An 18619-nucleotide genomic window follows, 5' to 3' on the forward strand; every position below is an offset into this window, starting at 1 on the left:
GACTTGAGGACATGGGGAGGGGGAAGGGTAAGCTGGGACGAAGTGAGAGAGTGGCATGGACATATATACACTACCAAATGTAAAATAGATAGCTAGTGGGAAGCAGCCGCATAGCACAGGGAGATCAGTTCGTGCTTTGTGACCACCTAGAGGGGTGAGATAGGAAGGGTGGGAGGGAGGGGGTATGGGGATATATGTGTAAATATAGCTGATTCACTTTGTTATACAGCAGAAACTAACACACCATTGTAAAGCAATTATACTCCAATAAAGATGTTTAAAAGAAAACACAAAAAACAGTACATGCAGAGAATCCATGATTCAGTGAATTTTACTGTTAAGCTAAAAACCTCGGGGCTTCCCTGGTGGCGCAGTGGTTAAGAATCTGCCTGCCAGTGCAAGGGACACGGGTTCGAGCCCTGGCCCAGGAAGATCCCACATGCCGCGGAGCAACTAAGCCCATGTGCCACAACTATTGAGCCTGAGCTCTAGAGCCCACAAGCCACAACTATTGAGCCACGTGGCACAGCTCCTGAAGCCTGCGTGCCTAGAGTCCGTGCTCTGCAACAAGAGAAGCCACGACAATGAGAAACCCACGCACTGCAACGAAGAGTAGCTGTTGCTCACCACAACTAGAGAAAGCCCGTGCACAGCAGTGAAGACCCAACACAGCCAAAAATTAAATAAATAAATAAATAAATAAAAACCTCATCTTGTTATGTATGCCCTCATTGGGTGATCTCATCCTTTCCCAAGGCTTTAATTACCATCTGTATGATGATGATTCCCTAATCTGGATTTCCAGCCCAGAGTTGCCTACTGAGGGCCAGACCCATATATTCATATATTCACCTGCCTTCTGGACACTCCTTCATCATCTTTCTCCTCAATCCAGCTCCTCCTCTAGTGTTTCCTTTCTTCGTAAATACCTGCGCCGTGTTGCCTCCCATACAGGCACCTGAGACTCATCCTTGACTCTTTCCTCTCTCTACATGTAGTTAATCATTATGTCCTCTCAATTATGCTTCCAAAATAACTCTCAAACGAGTTTTCCCCGATTCCCTCGTTCTTCACCTGGGTTACTTAGCAGCCTTCCAAGTGAGTCTTGTGCCACTCCTGTCCATTTCCTCCTGAAAACCAGAGGGATCTTACTAGAAACAGCAGTCTAATCATGTCTCTGGAGCTGGATAACAGGGTTAGCCATCCTACGCAGGGCCGTCTGTAAGGGGGTAACGCCGCTCTCCTAGAAATCTCACAAGATGGAGAATGTAATATTTGCCCGAAAATTTTTCTCAAGGAGAATACGGTATGTGGTTGGAAGGATGGGGTAAGATCCTGCACCTTTGTCTGTCTGTCTCTCTCTCTCCACCCCTCTGTCTCCCTCTTTCCTTTCCTCCCTCTTTCCTCCCTTCCCCCTCCAAGGGGAATTCCCTTCGAGGAGATTAGATCTAGTTCGCTGGAGGGCTTTTATTTTGCTCTGTGGGACAAACAAATTTGGGACCCAGTTTAACTGCTTGGAGCAATAGGAGAAGAGACTTCACCACTGATCCTCTTTCTCTGCTTTTCTTGGAAAAGAGCTCTAAGTCACAGGTTCTTCTCAAAGTGTGGTCCCAAGAACAACAGCGTCAGCATCACCCGGTGACTTGTTAGAAATGTAAATTCTTGGACCCATTCTAACCTTCTGAATCAGAAACTCTGGGGACAGGGCCTGGTAGTCTCTGTTTTAATAAGCCCTCCAGGGGATTCTAATGGATGCTAAAGTTTGAGAACTACTATTGGAAAACTACTTAAAGAACACTGATTTGAAGGGAATATATTATTAGCCTGGCCCCAATACCCATACATTTTATACTGATCCTGCATGTCACTTCCCTGTTTAAATCCTTTAGCAGCATCCGTAGTCCTTAGGATAAATTCATAACCCTTAGATAGCCTTTAAAGAACCCTACCTACCTAACAATAACAATAATAATAAATAAAAATAGCCAACATGTATTTGTTCCACAAATATTCATTGAATACCTACTATACACAGGTGTTGTTCTAGAGTCTAGATGCCTGAAATACAGTTGTGAACCATATATAGATCAAGTCCCTGCTCTCGTGAAGTTTAAGACTAGAGGAGGAAACAGATGAGCAAATACACAAATAAATTAAAAAACGATCAGACAGTGAAGTGCTGTTCAGAAGATGGAAATAGGATGATGGGATAGAGAATGACCAGATGGCTACTTCACATGGGTTGTTAGGGAAGGCCTCACTGAGAAGGTGGAGTTTAAGCTGCGCTCTGACTGAAAATAGAACCAGCAGCTGAATATCTGAAGTACTTGCATTCCAGGTAGAGGGAGGCTGCTAGTGCCAGGTCCTAAAGCAGTTTCAAGCTCTATGTGATCAAGGAGCAGAGGAGGCTGAAGTGATGGGAGTAAGAACTTGGAGGAGGAGTAGGAAGATGAGGACAGGGAGATAATAAACAGGGGCCAGATGTAGGTCTTTGTAAGCCAAGTTAGGAGTTTGGATTTTTTTTTTTTTGGAGGTATAATTCATGTACAATACAACTCACCCTCTTAAAGTGTACAAGTCAGTGGTTTTCAGTATATTCACAAGGTTGTGCAACCATCACCTCTATTTCCAGGATATATTCATCACTCCAAAAGGAAACCCCATTCCCACTGGGAGTTTGGCTTTAAGTGTGATAGTAAGCCACTGGAAGAGTTTAGCAGGAGACACATAATCTGATTAATGTTTTCAAGATTACTCAGGCAACTGTGAGGAAAGTGGATTCTAGGTAGGCACAGGTGGAAGCAGGGAGACCAGGTGATCTTTTCTATACTTAAAGCAAGAGGGTAGTGGCTTGGGTTAGGGTGGTGGTAATGGAAATGGAATGAGGTGAAGGGGTTCAGGATATGTTTTACAGGTAGACACAACTTTCCTCTAATGCAGTGCTTCTTAAATTACCTGTAATGAAGAACCAATTTGTTAAATTTCCAGTCTGTCACAGACTGAAACTTTTGAAAAGTATAATAATATTTATAAGCGGAGACAGTGTTTCCAGGGGACGTGCCTGGAGTAGTGGTTTGTTGATTAGGAGGGGTATATGGGATGCTGTTAGCCTGTGCCCATCCCTCTTTCTCTATTTTTCTCTACTTTATTTTTCTTCCTCCGTTTTTTCCTATCTGACATACTATAAATTTCACTTATTTGTTTTGGTAACCCAAGCCACTACCCTCTTGCTTTAAGTATAGAAAAGATCTCCTGGTCTCCCTGCTTCCACCTGTGTTATTTGTTTCCAACCATCTTTCTCTTTTCACTAGAATGTAAACTCCTTGGGAACAAGAATATTTTACTGTTTTGTTCACTGCTGTATCCCCCAGCCTAGAATAGTGTTGGGTATATAGTACTCAATAAATTTCTGTTGAATGAATGAATGAATTGTAAATAAGTATGTATGAGTGTTTATTTATATATATGTGCTAGTTTCTTCAAACTCAATAATTTACTCAAAATATTTGATCAGCTACTATGTACCAGACATTGAGATGGAGTGGTGAACAAATGTTCCTTTGCTTAATTGTTCTTCCAGTGACAGGCACCTACGGTGCACTGTCGTAGGTACTGGAGACCGAATGGTGGGCAAGGAGGTATTCTAACAAGGAAAACAGGGATCAAGGAAGGTCTCGCTGAAGAAGTGATTTAAGAGATGAGTAGGAGCTAATCATGTGAGAGGAACTAGGGATAGGAGGAAGGAATGCCATGTCTGCAAGCCTGGTGGTAAATTGACAAATCAGATAAACACACCTTTTACAAATACTTTGTCTATTTGAGCAGAAACTTAAGAGATTATTAATCAACTAAATGTTTTCTCCACACGAGGGTACAGAGAATAATAGATATTTTCAGATTAATTATCCTTACATATATGTAGGATATACGGTATACTCAACTGATTCTTACCTTGTCTTTGAAATACATTTTTACCTCTTTTGTTTACTTTGCCAAATCAGTACATATCTTTTATTGAAACTCTTTTTAAAAATATAGATTCGTTGAAGAGGATCATATTCCTTATATAAATGCTTTTCAGCATTTTCCAGAAGAGATGAAATTATATGGGCGTGACAAAGGAATCTTTGCTATTGAGGTAAGTTATTTTCTTTTTTACTTTGTAGTCACTTATAAGACACAAGAGTAATTTGGTGATTTATATTCCTCTCCTGACTTATTTGGTGTTGGAGTTTTAAAAAATGTCATCTAGTTTTTGTTCTGTTCAAATATGGACATTAGTCATAATTTAATGAAGAGTAGAATTATTATCTTTTGTTTTCCTTATGTGGCTACATCTAATCCTTTAGGTTACGCAATCCTCAAAATACAGCTATAATGTGAGGTGTGTGTGCATTGCAAACAGGTGTATTGTTGAGACTAAAAGTTTTATATAGAGACCTTTAGGTAATTTCAAATTTAAAAAACAGTATTTTTTTGTTGTTATTTGCACACTATGTTGCTTTGGAGAAAAGAGATGAAAGTTATTATGTTGTTTCAAGAGGCATATATTTTTAAAATATATTTATTTATTTATTTAATTTTTGGCTGTGTCAGGTCTTAGTTGTGGCACGTAGGATCTTCACTGAGGCATGCGGGATCTTTCATTGCGGCGCGCAGGCTTCTCTCTAATTGTGGCTTGTGGGTTTCCTCTCTGTAGTTGTGGCACAGGCTCGGGTGTGTGGGCTCTGTAGTTTGTGGCACGCGGCCTCTCTAGTTGAGGCGCATGAGCTCAGTAGTTGCAGCGCATGGGCTTAGTTGCCCCGCGGCATGTGGGATCTTAGTTCACTGAACAGGGATCAGACCCGCATCCCCTGCATTGGAAGGTGGATTCTTTACCACTGGTCCACCAGGGAAGTCCCTCAGGAGGCACTATTTTAAGTCCTTTGCTTGTGTTAGTCTTCTTCTAGATCTCTTTTCAGATGTCTCTAATGGCAGCGCTTCTGTCCTTTAAATTATGAGCCTTTATCACTATTTGTAGTACCCAAAGGTTATTTTCCCTGTGCTCTTCATCAGAAGGTTTTCAGTGTACTAAATATTAATATTAAATATTATCCTCCGTTTACCCACTTCAGGAATTATTTTCATAGGCTTTCCTAACCTTCACAACTTTCACATTGTTTTCAGTTTAATTCAAGAGACATTTATGATCCTTACTAAACCCCTGCATCAGTATGGTTCACCATCTTCCCAATTTTACATGTGAGTAAACACCTCAGACAGGTAGAATGATTTGCCAGGGTCATGCAGATGGTAGTCTCAGACTTGGAACTACAGTGCTTTAGGCCTTTTACTCATTGTATGGTCTTTTGTTCTGTTTTTGTACCATCTTACTGTTATTTGTCCCATCTAGTCTTAATTTCTTGTTTCTTCTTTTTCTGCCTTTTTTGAATTAAGATTTTTTTATGATTCCATTTTATCTCCACTATTGATTTATTAACCATACCTCTATTTTTTTAAGAGGTTGTTCTAGAGTTTATAAAATTCACCTTTACCTTACCACAGTCTGCCTCAAATAATGATAAACCAGTACACGTACAGTGTGAGACCCCTACAAGGATATGTACACTTCCACTTCCCTCCTCCCATCCCTTACTGTTAAGCATTTTATCTTTACCTGTTAGATATTCCACAATGCGTTGGAATTATTTTTGCTTTAAAAAGTTGTTTATCTTTTTAAGAAATTAAAATGAGAAGAACTACTTCATATTTACCCACATTTTGCCATTTCTGGCACTCTTCCTGTCTAAAAAAGTCCTGTAACATTTCTTATAGTACAGATCTGTTGGCAGTGAATTCTTTTGGCACTTTTTGGTCTAAAAATGTCTTAGTTTTGCCTTCATTTTTTTTTTTTTTTTTTTTTTTTTTTTTTTTTTTTTTTGTGATATGGGGGCCCCCCTCTGTTGTGGCCTCTCCCGTTGCGGAGCACAGGCTCCGGACGCGCAGGCTCAGCGGCCATGGCTCACGGGCCCAGCCGCTCCGCGGCATGCGGGATCCTCCCAGACCGGGGCGCGAACCCGATTCCCCTGCATCGGCAGGCGGACGCGCAACCACTGCGCCACCAGGGAAGCCCCTTGCCTTCATTTTTGAAGAAACATTTTCACTAGTATAGAATTCTGGGTTTGTACTTTTCCTTCAGCACTTTAAAAATGTTTCTTTCTACAGGACTGTCTGATTTCTCTTCTCTTCTCTTCTCTTCCCTTCCCTTTGCTTCCCTTCCCTTCCTTTCTCTTCCCTTCTCTTCCTTCCTTCTCTCCTTCCTTCCTTGCAACTACATGTTAGACCACAGTTCACTAAGGCTTCTTTTCTTTTTCTTTTCCTCAATGTGTTTTGTTTTGGATAGTTTCTGTGATGATATCTTCAGATTCACTGATCTTTACTTCTTGAATGTCTAATTTGCTGTTAAACCCATCTAGTACTTTTTTCATTTCAGATTCTATATTTTTCATTTCTAGAAGTTCCATTTTAGTCTTATGTTTTTCATTTCCTTCATTATGTTTATGTTTTCTTTTACATCCTCCAGTTTATTGACAATATTTACAGTAGTTGCTTTAAGGTTATTGTCTACTAATTCTGTTATCTCTGTTATTTCTGGGTCTGTTTCTATTGACTGATCTCCTGATTATGTGCCGTATTTTCCTGCTTTGCATTCCTGGTAATTTTGATTGGATGCAGACAGTGTGAATTTTGTGTTGCTGAGTACTGGATTTTTGTTCTGGTATATGATTAGGTAACTTAGATGTCAGTTTGATCATTTAGAAGCTCGTTTTTTGTTTTTTGTGTGTTTTTTTTTTGTGTGGTACGCGGGCCTCTCACTGTTGTGGCCACTCAGCGGCCATGGCTCACGGGCCCAGCCGCTCCGCGGCACGTGGGATCTTCTCGGACCGGGGCACAAACCCGTGTCCCCTGCATCGGCAGGCGGATTCTCAACCACTGCGCCACCAGGGAAGCCCTAGAAGCTTGTTTTTTTTAATGGCTGTTCCAGAGCCTATATTGTGAGACTAAGGAAGCCCCGTTACTAAGGCGTGTCCCTTTGGAAGACTCTACCCAGAGCCCCCAGTATTATGAAGTCTCTCCACTCCAGCTGGTGCCTTATGCAAACTCTGAGAATTGTTTGGATTCATTGGAAAAATCCAATGATTTTTTTTTCTCCCCTGGCCTCAGGTTTTTTCTCACACATGCACAGATTGGTACTCAGCCAAAGACTTGAGAGGACCCCTTTGCAGACCTCCAGAGTTCTCTCTCTGCAGTTTTATCCTCATTGGTACTCTGCCTGCAAATTATAGCCACCTCAGCTTCCAGGAACTCTAATCTCTCTCTGCTTACCTCAGCAAGACCACTAGGCCCTGTTTCACTCCCTGCTCCCTGCACTACAGCTTGGAGACTGCCTCCAGGCAGTAATCTGGGGCCATTTGTTTCTCTTCTCTCAGCGATTATATAGTCCTGTGCTTCCTGTTATCCAGTGCCTAAAACTGTTGTTTCATATATTTTTTCCAGTTCTCTGTTTATCATGGGAAGTCAATTCCCGTAGTAGTTTCCCATAGTAGTTAATCCTTTAAGGGCAGAAACAGAATTGTTCTAAATACTCATTTTCAGACATTTAGAAATAGAGTCAATATTCAGATGCTTTTTAGCTGAGTGTTATGAAATACTTGCCTAGTAATAATCTCTTTTGTTGACTATTTTTAAATTAATCTTGAGTTGAGGGGACAGGTGTATGTAAAATAGGGGAGTGATTTCTTGTAAAGATTTTGATAGAAAGTATAAGCATAAAAATATATGAGATTATGTCTTGGTAACAGTAACTATTGCACTTTATCTTTTTCACTTGTATCTTAGAGAGCTTTTTTTAAAATAAACTTTTTAATTTGGAATAATTTTAGATTTATAGAAAAGCTGCAAAAATAAAAATATATCCTTTACCCAGATTCAACTATTATTAATATTTTATTTTATCCTTTGTGCTGTTCTTCCCTATCTATGTATCTATCTATGTAATTCTATTTCTGAATCATTGAGGGTAAGTTACATTTATCATGGCCCATCATCCCTAAATATTTTAGTGTATATTTTCTAAGATATAAGGATATTCTCTTATATAACTGCAATTTACTTATTAACTTTTTATTTTTCTAGGAGCTGCACAGTATAGATATGCCACAATTTACCTGACTAGTTTTCTATTGATGGAGTTTTGTGTTTGGGATTAAAGGCTAAAGAAGGCAGCTAGGTAATGAAAAAACAGAACAAACAAAACTGAAAACAATCTGAATGTCTGTCAACAGGAAAATGGATAAAATGTGACATAATCAGACATGGTATATTAAACAACTATGAAAATGAATCAACTACAGCCACAAGCAACAGGAATGACTCTAAGAAACATTCTATTGAGTGTAAAAGGCAAGACTTAGGAAGCTACATACAGTATGATATCATTTTTGTTTAGCTCACAAAAGAAGTTAAGCTAAATATATTTATATAAATATATTTATGTGCATGATAAAACTATTTAAAAAAAAGTTTATGGTAAGCAAAATTCAGGATACTAGTTACCTCTGGAGGGGGAGGCACAGAGAGGGAGGGCTAGAGAAGGAGTACACTGGTAGATGTAACAGTCGGCTTTGTTTGTATATTTCTTGCATCCCTAACTACTCTTTGAGAGTAGGAATCATGTGTAATGCTTCTATTTTATCATACATAAGACCTAATATATAATACTTATGTATACATGGTAAGAACTCTGTGTTTATTGGTTAAATGATTTGAAATAGCTGAAAAACAGAATTAAATACTTTATTTAGAGAAGCTTTCAAATAGATTTGTTGGGGATTTTTTTCCACCTAAGTAGTAAACATCCAGACTGCTTCTTTTGTATTTATTATATAATATACCCAGAGGCTATTAAATAGTGGCATTTGACTGAAAAAATTAAAACATTCCACTGATATTTTAGTGGTAAATGTGTAAGGGATATAACTTCTGCTTATAAGCAAGGACATTTAAAAAACCAAGTTATGGGGCTTCCCTGGTGGCGCAGTGGTTGAGAGTCCGCCTGCCGATGCAGGGGACACGGGTTTGTGCCCCGGTCTGGGAGGATCCCATATGCCGCGGAGTGGCTGGGCCCGTGAGCCATGGCCGCTGAGCCTGCGCGTCCGGAGCCTATGCTCCGCAATGGGAGAGGCCACAGCAGTGACAGGCCGGCATACCGCAAAACAAAACAAAACAAAACAAAAAACTGAGTTATGGGTGTGTCAGTATCACTCATGAAAACCAGTGTGTGAGATAAATAATCTTATCAGTTATTTGTACTGTTCACCAATATACTGAAACCAATAGTAAATTACTCTAGTCAGAAAATGTGTGTTTGAGGCTACATTGATGATACTTGTTTTAGGAGAATCCTACCTCATGCTTGCTAAGTGAAACCAGTGATTTCATGTGAAATATCTGTGATTTAGTTTGATCCCGTGCCAGTACCCACCCCTAGTACCCAGCATGCTCGGCCCAGTTCTCCCCCTACCTCTGCTTCCCAAGAGAAGGAATGAGAACCAAGTTTTATACTCATCTAAGGAAAACTGAATAATGACAAAGGTTAGCCTGCTACAAAAATAATCACGTAACCCTGCCAAAATCAAATCAAAATTATTTGGGGATTGTCTACTCTTTTGGATACCAGCTTTTAATCTGCTTTAGTACAGGTATGTGAAATTTGAACATTGGTATTGCACAGTCGGCAGAGTATTTGGAGGACAGGCACATCTAAAGAAGGACTCAGATAGGTTTTTCCCAGCTCTGATCCTGGGGCCAAACAAATAACTGTCTCCTGTTCAGTTGGTCATCAGTTCATAAATTCGTGTTTATTCATAAGGTTACCTTGGTCTGTGCAAGTCGACAGCATGTCTCTGAAATGATCTCATCCCCGGGACCAAGGCTGTATTTCACATAAAATAATGTATTCACCACAAACTTCCAGAAGATTAGACATTGAACATAAAAACGTATTTTTTGCTACTGCCGATAGATTTACAACCATTAAGATAATTCTAGCAGACTAAAAATGCGAATTGAACTGTTTTGTGAATCATAATGCATGTGGAATTCATTTTCTCCTTCCTCCATGAATAATATATTACAGTGCTTTGTCATTTCTTCTGACATTTTTATTCCTTGTTAATTTTCCTTTGCAATGGGAAGTCTTGTTTTAAGTTTGGGTTAACAGGTGCATGTAGCATTAGCTTTTTCTCAGCTGAATCTTTGCTTCAAAACAACACTAAGAATAAGTAAGGGTGAGGCACTGTACTTTTTTCTTTTAATAGCAAAGCAGGAAGTTCACCTCTGACAGGGTATTGTAATCAGGTTTATCACAAGAGCCTGCTGTTGTGTAACAGAAACTCTAGCTTGTCCTTACCTGTCTTAAGGCATTGCTTCATGAAGGAAAATAAACTCACTGGAATATTTGTGAAATTCAATAAAATGCTTTCCCAAGCACTCCGTTTTTAATGCATGCTAGAACAATTTATTATAGCCTTGTGGTCTTTTAAAAAACATATTAGCCTTGTGATTTCTTAGTATTATAATTAAATGAATCTATACCACTCTAGAAGCCCTATGTGTCATATTTACTATACCTTTTAGACACCTCCTCAGTCATGTCTAGTAGTAGTCCATATTCCCTTCCTCCCCTCCCCCATTTTTTCAAGAAAAATGGAGAAGGTTTGGGATGTCTTCAAATGACTGTTTACTTAATTGACAGGCAGCTTTTCTTCATTGTATGCTTTGCCTTTGCTTACAAAAGTGCATTCACTATTCCATAGTATGTTGAAACTTTTAAGTGGAAACAGCTTTTCATTAACAAAGGAAGCATTTTCTTTCCTCCTTCCATGTCTTAGCTTTCTCTACTAAGTCTTGGCTTCTTCGGCAGCTGTACCTCCACCAGAAAGGACAAAAGGTGCAATTGTTCTGGAAGATGGTGATGAAGATAATGCCAGTGGAGTTTTGTGTGTGGGGGCTGCTCGGGACTGTTTTTCTTCTGTGTTTGTTTTGTTTTGTTTTTGTTATTCCAGAAAGTTGAGCATACCTTAAAAACAAATCAAAGGAAGGGGGGGAAAAAGCTTTAAAGACCCTTAAACCTTTATCCTGTGTGAACTGTTTCTTTCCATTAAATTGTTCTGTTAATATTTAAGTGGGCCCCTCTGTCCCACTAACAACAAATCTGACAAAACTCACTTTAAAACATAGGGTAATGGAATACAGAGTACGGAGTATTGATGTGGTTTGTTTCTTCTAACGAGCAGGCCATAAGAGTTTGAGTCTTCCTGCGATTACCGTGACTTAAGAGCAAAGTTTAGGAGAGGAGACAGGTGTGCAAATTAAGTTTTAGTATTTCCAACCATCTCCTTTTTCTGAGTTGTGATTCCCAACTCCTGGTAGGTAGCTGTTTCATTTTCCGTATTTATTTAATTTATTTTTTATTTTTTAAAATAAATTTATTTATTTATTTAATTCATTTATTTGGCTGCGTTGGGTCTTGGTTGCTGCACGTGGGCTTTCTCTAGTTGCGGAGAACAGGGGCTACTTTTCGTTGCAGTGCACGGGCTCAGTAGTTGTGGCTCCTGGGTTTAGTTGTTCCGTGGCATGTGGGACCTTCCCGGACCAGGGCTCGAACCCATGTCCCCTGCATTGACAGGAGGATTCTTAACCACTGCACCACGAGGGAAGTCTGTGTTTAATTTAAAGATAACCTCCTCCTCCTTTTTCTGCCTCTGCCTCTTCTGCTGCTTTATTTTTGAGTCAGGTTTCTGAAGTGTGGTGCTGATTTGAAGCATCAGTTACTTCTAGCAAAAATCTTTCAGTTCATCTGGTAGAATAAACTAAAAATCTATTCTTTTTCAGGGTTACCATCTCCATACGGAGTACCAAATAGTCAAATCGCCACTTGAACCAAGGTTGGGCCTAGACACGCCTATCTCTATTACAGATAGAATTTATTCTGCCAGTGACTTAACACACAGTAGGGATACTTCTATCTTTTCAGCCTTGATTTTCTTTATTTTTATGTATTTGAAAACCCACAGACCAATTTCTTAACAGTTAATATGTAACATACATGTTATTCTACCATGGTCCTTGACAGTAATTCTAAACCCTCTCAAGAATTAGTCATTTCATGATCCCTCACTAGACTCAGCACGAAGTAATAAAGAGGAACCTGGAAATTCATTCCAAAGCGCCTCTCCAGTATTTTGAGTGTTGATCAACAGCATCCTCTCTGGATGAGTAAAAAGAGAAGATGTAATGCTGGTTCAGCCAGACCCACTGAGTGGCACTTCGCCATGATGATTCACTTTGCCTTGGAGCAATCTTACACCCTTTGTGAAACTAGGTCCTGTTGGTTGAAGGAAGAAAAAGACTCGTCCAGAGCTGTCAGTCACTCTTTCAGCCTCTCCAAATGACTGTCTTGTTGGATCAAGGTTTGATAACACTCTGAGTCTTCAAACTCTAGATTTTTTCACCATCTTACTTTGTAGGCCATGTGTAGCTCTTGGGATTGTTTGTGCAATCTTTGTTAGAGTAATAATCTAACAGGTTTGAAATCTACCTGAGGGAAATTAAGGCGAATGTAATGATAACAGGTGTTCTCAGTTTCCCTCACTCCCACTCCCTTCCAGAATTACTACTGCCAGGCAGCATGAATAGAAACCAGCTGATGTGTTCTTTTGTTCCTGGCTTCCCACAACATCTTAACCATCACTGGAATTTGTAGGTGTGCTTCTCTTTTCAAGCTTGTGAAGTAAAACCATCTGAGGGTCTCTTCCAGGCTACAAGAAAAATGAGGTTGAGAGCCACTTCATTTTATTTTATTATTATTATTTTTTGCACAAGAATATTGTAGAGAGCTTGTTTAAACTACAGATTCTTAGTCCTAGTGTTAGGGATGGATTTATTAAGTCTGGTGTGGGATCTAGGAATATTTTATGCAAGCATCTTGCAAGCGGTACTGATAGAAATGGTGCTTTGAGCAGTACAGACTGGTTTTCTTATCTCTGCTTCTGTCGTTCTTTTGTTATTACATCTTATTCCACAAAAAATTTGAGGTAAAAAGTAGACTAATTAGCAGATAACCAAAGACCAGTATAAAACAAAGTACTATTATACCTTAACTAAATATGCAAAGTTTTAAACAGGATTCTGGTAGTCCTCTTATTCTACTTAATACATCAGAGATTCCCCATCATTTTCAGAGATTTTCAGAGATTTTCGTTTCAGTATTTTCAGAGATTCTTTGTATGAAAATACAAAGACCCAGCAGCTTCTATGAGACCCCTTCCTCGGGTGTGTTCTGTACATGCGTGCATTTTCTAAAAGTCAAAGTAAGACTATTCTAACGCAGTCATTAAATGTTCACTGTAATTATGATATATCCATGTTTTGCAATCTTGTCAAAATCAGAGCCTGATTCACCTCTCCAGGCTAAGGACAATGGGACAGAAAGAAAAATGTGACACTGTGATCATATTCTCTCAAACAATGCTGTGTTAACAGTACTCCCAGCCTTCTGCCCAAGGTTGGATACTCTGCTGAGCTAGTGGTTCAAGAGTGGCCTGCCTTGGTTGGAATAGGAGCAGATGTCTAGGGAGGTTAGTCCATAGCCAGCCCTGTTGGGACAATTGGGCCACCACTTCAAGTGATGTCGGAGGCGGAAGGGAGCGGATGTTATTGTGGATGTTTTACACATATATTAGGTGTTTTTAGCTTACCAGATTCCTTTTCATTAATGACCTTGCAGTTACTTGTCATGAATTTATCATCTATTAAATTGGTTTTTTGAGATGGTTATTTTTCAAAGGGGAACATTCACTGCTCTAGTGTTTGTTTTGTTTGCAGATAAAAGTACTTAATTTCATCTCCTACCTTCATTATTTGAAAGGATTAGGGTTGCCATAAATCTTGTCAGTAATGTTAATTGTTTTAACTTGAAAAGATGCTTCACATTTTGTGTGAAATGCAGATGTCTAAATAAGTTAATTTTATAAAGAAAAAAGAGCTTTTGCCAGAAGTCACAGAATATATGTTTTCCTTTTTTCTCCTTTAAATTCACAGATTAGAATACAATTAATAGTATTTTAGTGTACAAGTAGAATTACTGTATCTCAACATTTAAAAAAAGACTTGAAAGGCCACATTGCTATTTTGGATTGACAGAAATTTACTTTGTATTCTTCAGCTACAGATTAATCATATGTTAATAATATAGCTAATTGAAAGCGTTTTTTTTTTTCCTAATAAAACTCAAGAGTTTAGACATTGAAATAGTGGTATCAAAATAAATACAATACAAAGAAGGTTGTACCCTCAGGCAAAGTAAAATCAGGCATAGTTAACACTTTGATTGTTTTCTATAAGCATACTCTTTTTTTAAAGATATTTGTTTATTTATTTATTGGCTGCATCGGGTCTTAGTTGCGGCATGCGGGATCTTTTGTTGCAGTGCACAGGCTCTCTAGTTGTGGCACGCAGGCTCTCTAGTTGTGGCACGTGGACCTAGTTGCCCCGCGGCGTGCTGGATCTTAGTTCCCAGACCAGGGATCGAACCAGCTTCCCCTGCATTGCAGGACGGATTCTTTTTTTTTTTTTTTTTTTTTTTTTTTGCGTTACGCGGGCCTCTCACTGTTGTGGCCTCTGCCGTTGCGGAGCTCAGGCTCCGGACTCGCAGGCTTAGCGGCCATGGCTCACAGGACTAGCCGCTCCACGCCATGTGGGATCTTCCCAGACCAGGGCACGAACCTGTGTCCCCTGCATCAGCAGGCGGACTCTCAACCACTGCACCACCAGGGAAGCCCACAGGATGGATTCTTAACCACTGGACCACCAGGGAAGTCCCTATAAGCATGCTCTTGTACCATTATAAATCATGTCCTTGTGCTTTATAATTGCATATGAGCTGAATGTACCAAAGTAACATTTAACAGAAAAATATTCATTCCTTCAGTTGACTTCCAAACACCTTCACACATTTAGAAAATGGGCAAGACATGACATAATGGTATTATTGGCCCAAATTGTTGGGAAACGGATTTTTGCTTAGAATAAGGAAGAACTTTTTTAATGATTAATAGACTACCTTCAGGGAAGGTATTGAGTTCCCATCACTGGAGATTTATAAGAAGGGCTAGACATATACCTGCTGGGGATTTTGTGAAGTTAGACCATATACTTTTAAAGGTCTTTCCAACTCTGAATTTGTCAATTAGATTATTTCTCCTACAAGGTGATGTATGAAGTGATTCTGTTACACAAAATAGTTTACTGAACTGATATTATCTTTCTCTTACCACTTTTTTTTTTTTAACTAGGCATACATACAGAAAAGTGAACATATCACAAATGTACCCAACCTGATGAATTTTCATAACCTGAACCAGCCCCGAGATCAGGAAACAACCTTCTTAGCACCCTAGGAGCTCCACCCTTATGCTCACTTGCAGTCATTACCTCCGCGACTCCAAGAGTAATCAATCACTCTCCTGAATTCTAACCGTATAGACTAGAAGCTCGGTGCTGAGTTGCTAAGTTTTGTACTTTACATACATGGAATCATTCTCTTTTGCATCTGACTTCTTTTAACATTATGTTTTGAAGATTCATTCATACTGTTGCATGTAGAGCGTTCATTTCTTTGCTGTATAATGTTCCATTGTGAGACTGTATCAAAATTTACTAGATAGTTATTCTTGTACTTACTCTGTTGTTGATGGCATTTGGGTAGTTTCTAGCTTGGGACTTTCACAAATAGTGTTATGAACATTCTAGTGCCTGTCTTTTCAGGGACATGCATGCACATTTCTGTTGGCTATATGTAGCTAGAGCTGCTTTGCTGTAGAATATGTCCACACTCAACTTTAACAGATACTGCCAAACAGGTTTCCAGAATGTTTGTATTCAGGCCTAGTTTTAATGGGGTCCTACCATATCGGAAATGTTAGTTTTTCTGAAATCCCATAAGCCTTAAAAAAAAAATCTTGCTTGTAGAACTCGATAACTTTCTATCTTATCCTATAGTTATTTTTGTACACTGATCCCTTTTCTAGAGTATAAACTCCTTGAAGAGATCACTTTATTCATCTTTATATTTCCCAAAGTATCTTGCATAGAATAGACTCTAAATTTAATATTTTTATGTGAGTGGATGAGTAAATGAGGAAAAATTATATGTAGTATTAATAAGAAGAATGTTTGGAAATTGCAGAAATATAAGTAGCATACCCAATAAACTACGAGGGTGATCTTAAAGTGAACAGAATTAATTTATTAATATTAGCTCATAGATTTTCCTGAATTCTGTAAGACACTCCTATAGGCTATTAATGTGGGAAAATAGAAGTTTGAATTGCACATTTTTATCTATTAGACTTAAACCCTGGTGTCATCTCTCACATAGAAGCATGTGAGTATTATGTAACACTGAGCTAAATCTGTTAGCTGTGAATTTGAAGATTGGCGAGAGGGTGCCGGTGAAGGAGGGTGAAAGGGAAGTCGTGCTTTGGAGTGATTATGATGACATAGTAACTCCAGTTGGGTTGCAGCTGTATACCAGATTCTTCCATGATTGGCAAGAAGCAATGATTTCACTGTACCATGGGTAAGGCCAGTAAGAGTTTTGTGAGCCAGATAGAATTTTAATTTACCACTATTACTGTTTAAAACTGCTTAGTGAGGATATTTGGGATTTATGGGCGTTTCCCCTTAAATTTTATTCAATGAATACATATTACTTTTATTTTTTTTGTTTTTTATTCTAAAAACTTTTTGAAAAATTTATTTTATTTTTTGGCTGCGTTGGGTCTTTGTTGCTGCGCGTGGGCTTTCTCTAGTTGCGGTGAGCGGGGGCTACTCTTCGTTGCGGTGCGTGGGCTTCTCATTGTGGTGGCTTCTCTTGTTGCGGAGCGTGGGCTCCAGGCACACAGGCTCAGTAGTTGTGGCTCACGGGCTGCTCTAGAGCTCACGCTCAGTCGTTGTGGCTCGCAGGCTCTAGAGTGCAGGCTCAGTCGTTGTGGCGCACGGGCTTGGTTGCCCCGCGGCATGTGGGATCTTCCCAGACCAAGGCTCGAACCCATGTCCCCTGCATTGGCAGGCAGATTTTTAACTACTGCGCCACCAGGGATGTCCCCATATTACTTTTAAAATCAGAAAGTAGTTTTTAAAATAATTTGTGTTGCGAAAATTGCTACCTTGACTATCTCTTTCATTCCAGTCTTGGCCTAACTATGAAGATATCTATAAAAAAATAATTGAAGTTGCCACATTTTTAGATTTGCCACGTTTTCCAGACATAACTGAAGACTGCTATCTTCATCCAAACATCTTGTGTATGAAATACTTGATGGAAGTCAATCTCCCTGGTAAGTCTGTGGTGTATATAATGAGCAAGCTTTGACTTACTAAATTATTATGAACAATATATTGCATCTTCTCAAATCAGAGACTATTAGAGTCACCTAACAGGGTCCATAGTACCATGAAGCTTAATTTTAAAATCCTTTCTTAAAATATTTTGGACCATTTAAAATGGGTAAAAGGACACTGTTCAGAAATAATGAGTTCTATTTTGGTGTGAGGGATAAGTTTGAGAGAATATGTTCGGTTTTTACAGTAAGTTTTCTGAGTACAAGTAAAGTAACACATGTTTCAGTATGTGTTATTAATTACCTAGGCACCCACTCCCCCCAGAAAAGGAGCACTTCTTCATTTGCATGAAGCATGATTATTACATAAAGAATTCTAATTTTAAAAATCCCAGAAGTTAATCTATGGTAACATTTTTGTTGTTCACTAATATATTGCTATTTCCAGTCCCTAAAAGAAATGGAGATCCGAGTCTGGTAGGATGAAACACAGAATGTGAAGACAGCCTTACTAGCTGTTGTTCACAATATACCAAGACACATGTAACCCGAACGGAATCTGCTGATGGAATCCATTCCTGAATTTCTTGCTAAACTAGAAATGTGAGAAATGCAGGATTTCTATTCTTAACAGAAAATACAAACATGGTGTGACTGTATTATTGCTTAAGCAATATAAAAAAATGTGATTGAACGTATTTTTAATAGGGGAGGAAAATACATATGTTATATGAAAAAAGCAATATGTAAAACTGTATGTATGGTATAATTTTAACTATAAACATAAACATAAATTGGAGTAACATGTATACGCAAATGTAAATATTAAGTCTGTATTTTTAAAATATTTTTTTTAAAAAGGAAAATAATTCAAACTTTTCAAATACATCATTTATTAAGCTAAGGAATGTGTGTCTCTGGTTAAGATTTCAGAAGTCACTAGCTATTTGATTAAGATTCCAGAATTTGGGGACTTCCCTGGTGGCGCAGTGGTTAAGAATCCGCCTGCCAATGCAGGGGACACGGGTTCGAGCCCTGGTCCAGGAAGATCCCACATGCCGCGGAGCATCTGGGCCCTTGCTCCACAACTACTGAGCCTGTGCTCTAGAGCCCGTGCACCACAACTACTGAGCCTGCGTGCCACAACTTCTGAGCCCACGTGCCTAGAGCCCATG

General features: G+C 39.1%; 1 protein-coding gene across 3 annotated transcripts in view; it reads left to right on the forward strand.

Annotated features, from left to right (window-relative positions):
• TAF1B (TATA-box binding protein associated factor, RNA polymerase I subunit B) overlaps positions 1-18619 on the forward strand; it is a 59500-nt gene that overhangs the window by 23954 nt on the left and 16927 nt on the right. For all 3 annotated transcript variants that reach the window (XM_007127651.3, XM_055089039.1, XM_028496675.2), the window contains 2 exons: positions 4039-4138; positions 17294-17441. In XM_007127651.3, coding sequence (XP_007127713.1) covers positions 4039-4138; positions 17294-17441 — 248 coding nt within the window. The remainder of the gene's footprint in view (positions 1-4038; positions 4139-17293; positions 17442-18619) is intronic.

The sequence above is a fragment of the Physeter macrocephalus genome, chromosome 12 (assembly GCF_002837175.3).
Source record: "Physeter macrocephalus isolate SW-GA chromosome 12, ASM283717v5, whole genome shotgun sequence".
Lineage (NCBI taxonomy): Eukaryota > Metazoa > Chordata > Mammalia > Artiodactyla > Physeteridae > Physeter > Physeter macrocephalus.